The 13,831-nt window shown below is 36.6% G+C and overlaps 1 protein-coding gene across 2 annotated transcripts; it reads left to right on the top strand.

Annotated features, from left to right (window-relative positions):
* Window positions 1-1,937: 1,937 nt before the first annotated feature.
* On the top strand, window positions 1,938-13,384 carry LOC129253805 (uncharacterized). Of its 2 annotated transcripts, none has more exons than XM_054892231.2 (6): window positions 1,938-2,104; window positions 4,495-4,707; window positions 5,597-5,758; window positions 6,677-6,875; window positions 11,730-11,925; window positions 12,782-13,384. In XM_054892231.2, exons 2-6 carry the CDS (start codon window positions 4,501-4,503, stop codon window positions 12,975-12,977), a joined length of 960 nt encoding a protein of 319 aa, XP_054748206.2. In that variant the 5' UTR covers window positions 1,938-2,104; window positions 4,495-4,500; the 3' UTR covers window positions 12,978-13,384. The 2 variants fall into 2 exon arrangements, with proteins under 2 accessions (XP_054748206.2, XP_063951455.1); XM_064095385.1 differs by lacking the exon at window positions 1,938-2,104 and adding an exon at window positions 2,161-2,240 and having other exon boundaries at window positions 12,782-13,078.
* The last annotated feature ends 447 nt before the right edge of the window (window positions 13,385-13,831 follow it).

Here is a 13,831-nt window from a genome sequence, read left to right as displayed (position 1 = left end):
TCTTTACATGTATATATCTGACGCCATGCACTGCTCTTTATATTGTCTATGTATCGGTGTGTAAGAATTGGTGACAGTATTCACATGCAGTGTTCTAGCTGTTTGGGAATTGATTTCTCAATTGCTAATTAATTTAGGCCTGAGAAGAAAATGTTGAAAAATACCCGGTATAGACACACGACGACTTCTTCTAGTTAGAGTTCTTATAATTGTCAAGATACTGGGATACTGAAGATAACACGTGGGAATATGAATTCACGTGTTTGCACGTATATCCATCCCGCGCGTATGTAGAGAGAGTGATACCATGAACGTGATGTCGCCATACTGAAACTAATCACTCTAGTCTTATCATGGACCTATACAAAAGGGTCAAAATTTATTTAGCCATATAATTCCTGTGGAAAAGTTAGCAAAGAAATTAATACAACATCTCCCAAAAAGTACCATTAATACTTTGCCATTTATTAATTTTAAACTTGTCTGGAATCCTCGATTTTGATTGGTTCGTTACCATGGCAATTACCATTCGATGACAGAGTTACCATGATAGTAACTTTGGGCTTTTATGCAATGGGGCCCAGGTGAGTTAGAGTTTTGGCAGTGACCCCCCCCCCCCCTCCGTTCATACGACATTGTCAACATGATACATACTAGGATATCAGTTGACATCTCATATGCTCGTATAACGACAATCAAGCACTTTTCAGATTTCATTTGCTTTTTTTGTTACAACACATCTTCCATGAATTCGTTTTGCCCAAAAATTCACGAAATCATCAATCGGTTCTTTGAATTCCCGAACTGAGATTCAGTGGGGAGGGCAAGATAGAGATGATGAAGTTTATCATAAATAATGCAATACGCATTTAGTATATCACCGACTAATTAAGTAAAACAAAAGAAAAATGACTAAAATTCTTCCAAGTTTACCCGACACTGCAGTGTGAAAAAAAAATATATAGGGCCTATTTAAATAAAAAGATACACATGTAATTTTTTAACTAAACATGAGTATTTATATGATAAAAGGCTAAAATAACTCGGCACCCGGCCGCCGGGATATAACAGATTATAAATTTTGTATATTATTACCTAAAGGTGAAAATTTCCCAATTGAGATTTTAGACCTTGCTTGTATATTATCTCTATTCATTAATTTTTTTAAAACGTGAAAATCATGGTGCGGTTGACACCCCACCCTTTTCCATACACCAATTAATGACTGTATATAATTTTTGAAGTAATGAAAACAAATATAAATTGATTACATTATAAAAAAATGGCCATACATGATGATGACAAATTTAAGATAATTTTCATTATCTGAGACATAGGCCTATATTTACAAATAAGCCCCTCTCCGCTCCCATAAGTTCATACACTGGCGGATCCAGGGGGCCGGGGTTGAGCAGGTGTATTTTTAAAAAGCTTGCTTTTAATTAATTTAAAAATGCCGCATACTTTGCCCGGGTATACTTTGTAGTATTTTCTCTTGGTATAGGCCCTTTATGCTTAGATGAATTTAATATCTGGTACCTTGAATGATATCCGAATATATGTGTAATAATAATAAATCGTATATAATTATGTATACATACATATTTTGAGAAAATAGTAAGCTGATATTCTCCATTAGTGACTTTATGTACATTATTGTGCTCTGTTTCCCACATCAAAAGAGAATTATGCCTAAACTCTTTTTTACCAAGTTCAGTTATGAAGGTAAGAAATATGTCATAATCTATTTTAGTTTTATTCGCACAAAAAAATAGCCAGGAGTTTCTTAGGATTGTACGCAACATGCCTCGCGTCTTTCTGCTGACAGACATTTTCATTTGTTTAAAAAAACTGGTTAAAAAGGCTACGAACCATGTAAACACACGCACGTGCGAGGAAACGCGTTCTTTTGTAGGTCAATCGGTGATTGTTACGAAACCATTTATTAGCTGATATCGCGCTTACAGCTTCCTGTGATCTCCCCTTTCCTGTACCAACAAACAACAAGCCCGATCAGCAGACGACCAAGGCAAGAAAAAGCTTCACAGAAAGACGAGAAGTTTATAAAGAATAAGAACAGCTATTAGGCTAGCAATTAATCTTGGTAAGTTGAAATATCTAACGTTAGATAAAATTAAAAGAGAAAAGGAAAATCTAGTTCTCGCACGGATGCTTGTTCACCCACTCCCGATACGCCGATCTGCTGGCGCTGGTTACGGGCATTCACACAAGCATGCGAGGTTAGTTTTCGTGAACACCCATGTCCCACTGAAAAATCGTCTGTTTTCTGATCTTTTCTCAGTTCTCCTACACTGACGGAAGACTCCCATATGACTCGTAATGGTGGTGATTCGCGCAAAATGAAATCCATGAGGCATGACCAAATCCATGTCATGATTTAATTTCACCAAAAAAAGAGAGCAACATTATCATACATTTGCACTTTTTTTGCAGTCGTTAGCTCAAAAATATTCCAAATATATGTAAATTTATTAACATGTGTTTTGTACACGTATGTAGTGAATTAGTGTCTCATGACATGGATTTTTCATCAAAAAAAGGCGCGGTCAAAAAAAGTCAAATTCCTTTTCTGTGATTGGCTTTTATTGCTATTGAATATCCATTAGCCATCAACGCTTCTTCGTATCGATGATTGTCCCCTTTTCATTGTGTGAAGAAAGCGATAAACTTTTTCAAAAAATAATAATGCTCGTTTGACATTTATATAGAATTGAGTAATTAAACTTTCAAAGATCTCTTTAGGTGTGGTTTTTGTCTCGCCTGCATAGCAGAGCGAGACTATATAGGCGCCGCTTTTTCGACGGCGGCGTCAACATCAAATCTTAACCTAAGGTTAAGTTTTTGAAATGACATCATAACTTAGAAAGTATATGGACCTATTTCATGAAACTTGGGCATACGGTTAATCAAGTATAAGTGAACATCCTGCTCAAGTTTCAGGTCACATGACCAAGGTCAAAGGTCATTTAGGGTCAATGAACTTTGGCCAAGTTGGGGGTATTTGTTGAATTACTATCATAACTTTGAAAATTTATGGATCTAGTCCATGAAACTTGGACATAAGTTTAATCAAGTATTAGTGAATATCCTGCCTGAGTTTCAGGTCACATGACCAAGGTCAAAGGTCATTTAGGGTCAATGAACTTTGGCCAAGTTGGGGGTATTTGTTGAATTACCATCATAACTTTGAAAATTTATGGATTTAGTTCATGAAACTTGGACATTAGGTTAATCAAGTACCACTGAATATCCTGTGCGAGTTTCAGGTCAGATGACCATGGTCATTTAAGGTCAATGAACTTTGACCGTGTTGGGGGTATATGTTAAATTACCATCCTAACTCTGAAAGTTTATGGATCTAGTTCATAAAACTTGGGATATAAGAGTAATCAAGCATCACTGAACATCCCCTGTGAGTTTCAGGTCACAAAACCAAGTCAAAGGTCAGTTAAGGTCAATAAACTTAGGCCATGTTGGGGTAATTGTTGAAGTGCCATCATAACTTTGAAAGTTTATGGATAGAGTGAATGAAATGTGGACATGGGTGTAGTTGACAGTCTTAAGTCTCCGTTCAAATGTCATTTATGGTCAATGAACGTGGTATTATGTCATTATATGAATTATGTTTTTGTGAATGATTATTTTATAGTAGTTTTCAAAGTTAGCACTGCTGCTATATTAAATTGCGTAATGCAGGCGAGACTGCCAGAGGCGTTCCACTTGTTTATCCTGGGATATTGTTATGACTCTGACGAATATTTGTTCTCATAACTAAAGTTCTCGAAGGTGAAATGAGAGAGGACTGATGTATTGGTGTGTGAGTGAGTCCAAAAAAATAACTACTAACTTCCAGATCTAGACTAGTCCAGACTAGAGTTTAGGCTTAATTCCCTCTTTTGATGTGGGAAACAGAGCACAATAATGTACATAAAGTCACTAATGGAGAATATCAGCTTACTATTTTCTCAAAATATGTGATATGAAATCTAAATTTTTTATTCCAAACAAAAGGTTTGCTTTGTCTTATTTCCAATGTAGCTAGATCTAGATCTAAAACATACTGATACATGCGCCAACCAATCGCATTCATATATCGTAGCATGATGTCTACGAGGTACCACCACCACTGGGTGCGTATAAACTTCAGTCCTAATCTCGAAATATAATATTATATTATGATTTTGCCTATACTTGTGAACTATTTAAATCATTGATCATTAAAGTAAGGTATTGAAATAAAAACATTTGAAGTTTTATATGCATTCAGCATAGGCCTTTTCAGAAATTCTGCAAATGTTACACAAGTTCTCTGCTAAATAAAACGAAAGATTTCATGTCTGGTGATGGAATGCCTGACCTAGAACCAATGATGTGAATATTTATACTTTGTACTACTACAGAAATTATTGTTTAAAAAAATTTCATTTTATTTATTGGCATTTTTAACTTAATCTCATCCATATTTCTTTGCAGTCCACCATGGACCCTACAGACGCTTCCAATAACCAAACTGGAGGCCCATTCATCATTGATGAGTACAACTTGGCTCTTTGTGCCATAGTTACTGTGGCAATGCAAGCATCTTTCTTCATTATAGCAGCAACATGCAAGTTTGACAAAGTCACAGATTTTGCTGGAGGAACCAATTTTGTTGTTCTAGCTTTGCTGTCTTTCTTTCTTGCTCAGGTAAAATATGATTCAGACTTCTTTTTTTTTTTTATTATTGATCATATGTCTTGATGGAGCGTTGTGGCCCAGTGGATAAGTCTTCGGACTTTGAAACAGAGGGTCGTGGGTTCGAATCCCAGCCATGGCGTAATTTCCTTCAGCAAAAAACTGATCCACAGTGTGCTGCACTCAACCCAGGTGAGGTAAATGGGTACCGGTAGGAAGTAATTCCTTAAAAAGCTGTGTGCGCTATGAACGCCTAGCTTAGCCGGGTAATATAGGAGCGCCTTGAGCACCTAACAAGGTGGATATGTGCGCAATATAAATATCCTATATTATATTATTATTGATGGACATAAGGCTTTTCAAAGATTTCATGTTTTCCAGTAGTAAAAAGATATGGGATTAATATACAAAATAATCTTTTTAGTCCATAATGCAGGCATAACATATAAATTTTGTTTCCAGTGGCTTTTAAATACTAATAGTATATTATGTCATAACAATAAAACTATTGAATAAAATTGTCTGCAATCCCTTAAAAATTCTTCTAGCAAGATGTCTGGCTATTGCTAAATTCACCCTCCCCCATACATACTATTCAACATGAAAACATGAGAAATTTATAACTCAATGTACTGTGTATCCGTTTTGAAAATGTTTTACTAGTACTACAGTGTATGTGGAAATGTAGTAGTGATTTGAACAGCACACATATTGGTAATTACTTGCCAAACTACATGTATATGAAAAACTCTCAAATTTATTTGTCATGTTGCAGTTTGAAGAACTTGTAAATTTGCTAGTGTCAAACCATTTTGGTAATGCTTAATAAGCAATCCAAGGGAAAATATTAAGTAACTTAGAAAGGACCGACTATTCCCTTATTTTTGTTCTTCTCTTTCAGACATATGGTGTACGTCAGATTGTGGCTACTGTCCTGGTGTTTTTGTGGGGCATACGCCTCTCGGGGTACCTCTTGTATAGAATTATCAAGATAGGCGAGGATAAACGATTTGATGATAAGCGAGAAAACTGCCTCAAGTTTGCCGGCTTCTGGATTTTTCAGGTGAGAATCGAGATCAAGGTCAAGACTATTGAATTTATGGCATACAGGAATTAAGGAGTACTACCTAAACAAAGTGTGGGAATTACAGAAATTTAATTATAACAGGTTAACTGGTCTTGCATTTATAATGAAATGATTGAACATGTGAGGTATATTATGTTCCTAAAGATATTGTCAACATGAAGTTTAATGGGAATGCCATTGAAACACACATGAAGTGTTAGTGCGTACATGTATGATGCAAGGAAAGGATATTGTTATGAAAGTGCTTAAAGACATCTCAAATTATTCACCTCTTACTCCACTTTAATAGCCAACGCTCAATGCATCCTTCTGCATCTAGTGTAAAAGGTCTGATGCAGAAAAACTACACTAAGAGGCTGCAAATCAGCTCCAGTGATGCAGCTTTTTGCATCTTGTTCACTACCAAGATGGCAGAGCCAATCAGGAGCTGTCTTTCATGACAGCTTTACTCACACATATTAACAATGGATAGTGCGGAGTGGAAGAGACCATCAAATTAATGGGTCAATTGTCATATTTTCCTGCCCTATTACCAAGTGATGAATATTCATGTATTCATCCGGCCGATAAGATTTTTTTAAAGAGCTCTGGCCCCTCACAAGAAAGCTTTTGATTCTATGGATTTCAGAATTATTTCATATGGATTTTCCCTCCTGGAGATTAGGACTGAAGTTTTGGATCTAGACTACCATAGACTGAAGGTGGTTTCTGTACAAATGTTCTTTGTAATATGAAAAAAAAAAGCTATATATATATATATATATATTTTTTTTTTTTTGTAGTGGTAGTAGTAGTGGTTTGTAGTGGTTTATATATTACTGCCTCCTGGAACCAGATAATCGCTGTACAAAGTCAATGTGGATTTAATGTGGTTTACTTCTCACCCTTTTGCAGGCTGTATGGGTCTTCACGGTGAGTCTACCAGTCATCTTCATCAATGCTCAGAAACATGATGAGGGAACTTCTTTTGAGGCCCTGGACTACGTAGGAACAGTCCTGTTTGGTATTGGTCTACTAATCGAGACCATTGCTGACCAACAGAAGTTTAATTTCCGGAATGACCCAGCTAATAAAGGAAAATGGTGCCAAGCAGGTATGCCTCTTTTTTCCTTCAAAAAGAACTTAATCCTTAGGATAACTTTGTTTTGATAACAGCAGCAAAAAAAGAGAAAAATGTTGGTGAAGGTTTGATATGTCAAAGAAAAATAAAGTTATGGATATGTATATTTTGATTTGTGACATCACAGACGAGCAGCTCCTCATTATGTTATGTGATATAATTTCCCAAAATGCCATATTCTCAGAAAAATGAATTTATTTTATTTTGGTGACGGTGTATATTATGAGGTACATCATATCATACCCCCTTCTATCATAAAATATTTATATCCATCTCGGTCCATGAAAAAACTGGACTCCATACAATTTATGTTATAATTTGTGGAAACCTTAGAGAACCCTTCACTACAGTACATGTATTATTCTAAATTTCTTAGCTGAAGTTGTGTAATTACATGTACTATCTATTATATAATGTACAGTCATGTGAAAGTGCTTCAATTCAGGAAGGCACGGCACTTCCTTCCTTTCCAGTAGAAACTTCCATGAAGCATGATAACATTGATTTTCACTGACAAATGTGCTTCCAGCCAATCAGTTGCAAAGATTTTAGTAGCTTATAATAGTTGTCAGGAAAATACCACCGACAAAGTGCTTCATGGAATATGCTCTCCTTGTTGTTTAGTTGTTACCCTACTTAATCCAGGAAGTTGCAGGCCTGCCTCTATAGGTATGACTTATTTTGGGTGTCCGATTTTTTTATATACATGTATGCTGTCCTACGGGAAGTCTTAGGCCTACCGGTATGGTATCACGCTCGGTGTCCGTCCATCCGTCAACTTTTCCTTGTAAAAGCGATAACTTCAGTTCAACTTAAGCTAAGCTCATATAATTTGGTGTGTATGATACTAGCATGGATCCCAACCAAGCCTATGGAATTTGAGGTCAAAAGGTCAAGGTCACACTGACATGTTTTCATCTTACCCTTCTGCAGTCCTCGTAAACACGATAACTTTACTTTATTAAACTTAACCTAGGCTCATATAATTTGGTGTATGATACTAGCATAGATTCCAGGAAGTCTATTGATTTTGAGGTCAGAAGGTCAAAGATAAAGTTGCCACCTTCCACTGTTCTTGCTTGAACAATAACTCCATTTTCAGTATTATAGGAGGGCGTATTATGTGCTCGTCTTAGCGACACTCTTGTGTAAGCTTATTATAATTCCTACAGGTGGATGTAAAGTTCTGAACCTGATTCTGTATTATGAAGTCTCTTTTAACTTAGAGTATGATTGATCTGTGCTGAAATTATGGGATGCCAAAAATTCTTAAAATCTTGTTTACATTGTATATTACTTATTTTTGTCTCACCTGCATAGCAGAGTGAGACTATAGGCGCCGCTTTTCCGACGGCGGCGGCGACGGCGGCGGCGGCGGCGACGGCGGCGGCGGCGTCAACACCAAATCTTAACCTGAGGTTAAGTTTTTGAAATGACAGCATAACTTAGAAAGTATAAGGACCTAGTTCATGAAACTTGGCCATAAGGTTAATCAAGTATTACTGAACATCCTGCCTGAGTTTCATGTCACATGACCAAGGTCAAAGGTCATTTAGGGTCAATGAACTTAGACCATGTTGGGGGAATCAACATCAAAATCTTAACCTAAGGTTAAGTTTTTGAAATGTCATCATAACTTAGAAAATGTATGGACCTAGTTCATGAAACTTATACATAAGGTTAATCAAGTATCACTGAACATCCTGCATGAGTTTCACATCACATGACCAAGGTCAAAGGTCATTTAGGGTCAATGAACTTTGGCCGAATTGGGGGTATCTGTTGAATTACCATCATAACTTTGAAAGTTTATGGATCTGATTCATGAAACTTGGACATAATAGTAATCAAGTATTACTGAACATCCTGTGCGAGTTTCAGGTCACATGATCAAGGTCAAAGGTCATGTAAGGTCAATGAACTTTGGCCACGTTGGGGGTATTTGTTGAATTGCCATCATATCTCTATAAGTGTATTGGTCTAGTTCATAAAACGTGGAAATAAGAGTAACCAAGTATCACTGAACATCTTGTGCGAGTTATAGTAGTTTTCAAAATCAGCACTGCTGCTATATTGAATCGCGTGATGCAGGTGAGACGGCCAGAGGCATTCCACTTGTTACTTTATTCTTTCCTATGTTTTAATGGTGCACTAAGAGATTAGTGTTACAATTGGCTATCCATAGTTCATCCACAACTTTAGACTAGTGTTTAGACGAAATCTGAGTTCAGAACATGGGCCAATATGATTTAACTTGGTTCTACACTAAACAAGTCATAAGTCATCAAATAAAAAAAGGATATAAATTTCTCTTTTCTACAAGGTTATGAAGCTAATACACAAACAAACAAAATAGAAAATATTAAAAGATACATATGTGGAAGAGCCGGGTGTAGTGGTTCTGACTCTCGCCTTGTAAACAGATGGTCGTGTGTTTGAATCCCACCGCTGTCTAGCGTCCTTTGGCAAAGCATTAATCCACACTTTGCCACTCTCGACCCAGGTGCTAAATGGGTACTCGGTAGGATGCGAAAAATATTGTATGTTTGATTTTGCCAGGGCCATATTGGCCCGAATTCACAAAGGTGGTTTTGAAAACCCATGGTTTAGTCCATGGTTTATGCAGATTTCCTGTATAAATTACGCTTAATTTAGCGCATATCGGGCGCGTGTATAAAAAATGTCCAATGCTGATGCGCGCTTTTGTCACAGTGCACCAAATTGACGCCTGTTGCCGTGGATATCCACGCTATTTTATTCATGAGTTCACTGTTTTTATTGTCTCGCCTGCATAGCAGAGCAAACTATAGGCGCCGCTTTTCCGACGGCGACGGCGGCGGCGTCAACATCAAATCTTAACCTAAGGTTAAGTTTTTGAAATTACATCATAACTTAGAAAGTATATGGACCTAGTTCATGAAACTTGGACATAAGCTTAATCAAGTATTACTGAATATTCTGCCTGAGTTTCAGGTCACGTGACCAAGGTCAAAGGTCATTTAGGGTCAATGAACTTAGACCATGTTGGGAGAATTATTTTCAAAATCTTAACCGAAGGTTAAGTTTTTGAAATGACATCATAACTTAGAAAGTATATAGACCTAGTTCATGAAACTTGGGCATAAGGTTAATCAAGTATTAGTGAACATCCTGCCTGAGTTTCAGGTCACGTGACCAAGGTCAAAGGTCATTTAGGGTCAATGAACTTTGGCCAAGTTGGGGGTATTTGTTGAATTACCATCATAACTTTGAAAATTTATGGATCTAGTTCATGAAACTTGGACATTAGGTTAATCAAGTACCACTGAATATCCTGTGCGATTTTTCAGGTCACATGACCATGGTCAATGGTCATTTAAGGTCAATGAACTTTGGCCGTTTTGGGGATATTTGTTAAATTACCATCCTAAATCTGAAAGTTTATGGATCTAGTTCATAAAACTTGGACATAAGAGTAATCAAGTATCACTGAGCATCCTGTACGAGTTTCAGGTCACATGACCATGGTCAAAGGTCATTAAAGGTCAATGAACTTTGGCGGTGTTAGGGGTATTTGTTGAATTACCATCCTAACTCTGAAAGTTTATGGATCTAGTTCATACAACTTGGGATATAAGAGTAATCAAGTATCACTGAACATCCCCTGTGAGTTTCAGGTCACAAAACCAAGGTCAAAGGTCAGTTAAGGTCAATAAACTTAGGCCATGTTGGGGTAATTGTTGAATTGCCATCATAACTTTGAAAGTTTATGGATAGAGTGAATGAAATGTGGACATGGGTGTAGTTGACAAGTCTCAAGTCACCGTTCAAATGTCATTTATGGTCAATGAACGTGGTATTATGTCATTATATGAATGGTGTTTTTGTGAATGATTATTTAATAGTAGTTTTCAAAGTTAGCACTGCTGCTATATTAAATCGCGTAATGCAGGCGAGACTGCCAGAGGCGTTCCACTTGTTATAAATGAGTCCACTCTTCAAACAGTGGACTCATGAATAAAATAGCGTATATAACCATGGTAACATGCAACAATTTGGCGCACTGTGACAAAAACGCGCATCAGCATTGGACATTTTATATACACGCGCCCGATATGCGCTAAATTAAGCGTAATTTATACAGGGAGTCGGGAAATCTATATAAACCATGGACTCAACCGTGGGGTTTCAAAACCACCTTTGTGAATTCGGGCCAATGAGGCTGCAATGAATGCAAGAAATGCTCCCCAGACCCCAGGGAGTGGAAATTGTGCACTTTTCCTGCGGGATTGAAATGAATCCAATGTCCGGGGTAATAATATGCTGTAACGCTCTTTGAGCCATTCTGGGAAAAGTGCTTTATAAAATTGGCTATTATTATTATGTCACCTAATCAACTTTTGAATTTACCCATTTCTACAGGATTATGAAGCTTAACACACACAAAAAAAATGAAAAGATGTATATTGTCAAATATGCATACATTGTATGAATGGACTTGTTTCTCTAAAATTTTTAAATAAAAGAGAAACATGATGTACTGTGTATACATCATCAAATAAACTTCTGAAGCTAAACACAAACAAACTAAAATGAAAATGTGAAAAAGGACAAACTGTTATCAAGTAAACTTAGATGAATTTACTGGTTTATGAAGCTGAGCATAGACAAGAATGAAAGTTTTGAATAGATGTGTTCATGTGTTGTATCATTAAACTTTTGAATTTACTCTTTCTCTAAAGTTCTATGGAGCTGGTTTATGAAGCTGAACATACATGTAGACAATAAAGAAGGTTTTAAAAAGATGTATTGTATCAATAAACTTTTGAGTTCACTCATTCTCTACAGGTCTATGGAGCTGGTCTCGGCATCCTAACTACTTTGGTGAGATCATGTTATGGTGGGGGATGTTCATCATGAGCTGTAGTGTATTAACTAATGTGGAATGGATTGCGGTTCTAAGCCCTCTATTCATCTCTGCTATTCTCCTCTTCCTGAGCGGTATCCCTCTCCTGGAAGAGAGTGCTGATAAGAGATATGGAGAGTGAGTACAAGAAAAATAGGGAGGTGGTGGATACTTCCATGTTTACACTAAGCACTAAGACATCGGCGTCGTAATGCAATGGTGTCAATGTCAACCCCTCATTCACCACTCAACTTGAGAACACGTTCATTCTGGTACTCACTGTCCACCAAATGATGGCACCACCCTCTCATGTTTTCTTTTGTACTTTTTTACATGAAATACAAAATATTTCCATTTTCTCTTTATAATGTGAAACACAGTTTGGTTTCTCCCTCATTTTGTGCAATTGACATTGTTGTAACTGATTGTGATTTGACAAAAAAAATCCTATTGTTAAATCTGCCAAAAATGAAATCTTGATTCTTGAATAATTCATAATACAAAAGAAATAGTAAAGGAGTGACATCATCGACTCAATCATTTGTATATCACTGGGTAGTGCATGTAACTGGTTGTAGAAAATGAGTGAAATTCTGAAATATAACTATTAATTTTCAGAATTATTCTTGTTTAATTTTTCTCATTTTATTGAAAGAAGCTTTTTGTTGAAGTTGCCTTTCCCTTTAGAGAAGGATTAAGGATACAAGGTCTGGGCCTCGCAGCCCGTCAAAAATATCTTAGTGAGGCCTACCATCAATACCCCACCTGGTAAAAATTTAGCATGTGGCAATGGTGTAGATGATTTTGAAACATTGAATGATAGCATTATCCAAGATTCTACTTGTGTCAAATTTTCACATTATGCACTCAGCACCTGTAAAATAAATTATCAGGTTTGATTTGATTGTTCTTAAAGTGCATTCATTGAAATGATACGAAACAAGGACTTTAGATTAATAATGCCTAACTCCTTTTTCTGTTATCTTCTGAACAGACTGGATTCCTATGTGATCTTCAAGAAATCAACGAGTCCATTAATCTTGTTCTGGCCACGTCTTTATCAAGTTCTGCCCTCACCTGTGAAGTGTTTGTTCTGTTGTGAGTTCCCTTTCTATAATAATATTGGGAAGAACCCTCCTGATGTCGAGGGCGCCACTGCAAATGAGCAGACAGGGATTGCAAGAGCATAAATCAACTCAAGTCAATTGATTTTTATTCTGTTCATTGGAAATTAGAATGCTGATTAAGTAGAGGGTGCCCCTTCGAATGAACAGATGAACTTGAATCAATTGATTGTCCTACTTTTTCTGCACTGCGATAAATAATTTGGTATCAACCACTGACGTAAATTCAAGCAGTGAATGATGTTCAGGGGTAGGGAGGGGGAACTATTGTGTCACCCCCTCCCAACTTGATTAGTATGATGTCATATATTTACGCCTGTGGTCAGAACTCTCCTTATATAAAGGGCACTTCTCAAAATGAACAAATTGAATGAAAAAAAGAAGTAAATGAGAATGCTCCTAGAAGGTGTCTTTCACAAGTGAGATTGCTCCTATTATGGAGGGGCTGCTCCAAATAAAAATACAGGAACTATAAGAATATAAAGAAAAACTCAAATTTCCTCATGATGTTATTATGTACATGTAGTTCCAAATTGTCAAAATTCAGTCTTAAATATGTATAATAATGTTTTTAGGTTATGTTTAAAGGAGAATGAAACTCTTGGAGCAAGTTAGCTTTTGTGAAAGCAGAAAAATCAAAGAATAAGATCAACAAAACTTTGAGTAAAATAGGACTAGCAATAAAAGAGTTATGAGCATTTGAATGTCGAGATCACTAATGCTATGGAGATCCTCCCATTGGCAATGCGACCAAGATCTGTGATGTCACACACGTACAACTCTCCCATTTGGACACTGAAAATATACCCCAAAACATCTCTTTTTGCTCATTCTAATCATATGACAAACGATTCATCAATGATATAATGTTGTGAAACCTCTGTACTTGTCATCTCATAAAGAGAACACCTCACCTTGTG

The sequence above is a fragment of the Lytechinus pictus genome, chromosome 2 (assembly GCF_037042905.1).
Source record: "Lytechinus pictus isolate F3 Inbred chromosome 2, Lp3.0, whole genome shotgun sequence".
Classification (NCBI taxonomy): Eukaryota; Metazoa; Echinodermata; class Echinoidea; order Temnopleuroida; family Toxopneustidae; genus Lytechinus; species Lytechinus pictus.
This window is presented reverse-complemented; position numbering and strand designations above follow the sequence as displayed.

Excerpts from the sequence above, each read along its gene's own strand:
- LOC129253805 (XM_054892231.2), top strand. The coding sequence starts at position 4,501 with ATGGACCCTACAGACGCTTCCAATAACCAAACTGGAGGCCCATTCATC. Across the intron at positions 4,708-5,596 it reads TGTCTTTCTTTCTTGCTCAG|ACATATGGTGTACGTCAGAT; the intron begins GTAAAATATGAT and ends CTTCTCTTTCAG. Across the intron at positions 6,876-11,729 it reads AGGAAAATGGTGCCAAGCAG|GTCTATGGAGCTGGTCTCGG; the intron begins GTATGCCTCTTT and ends CATTCTCTACAG.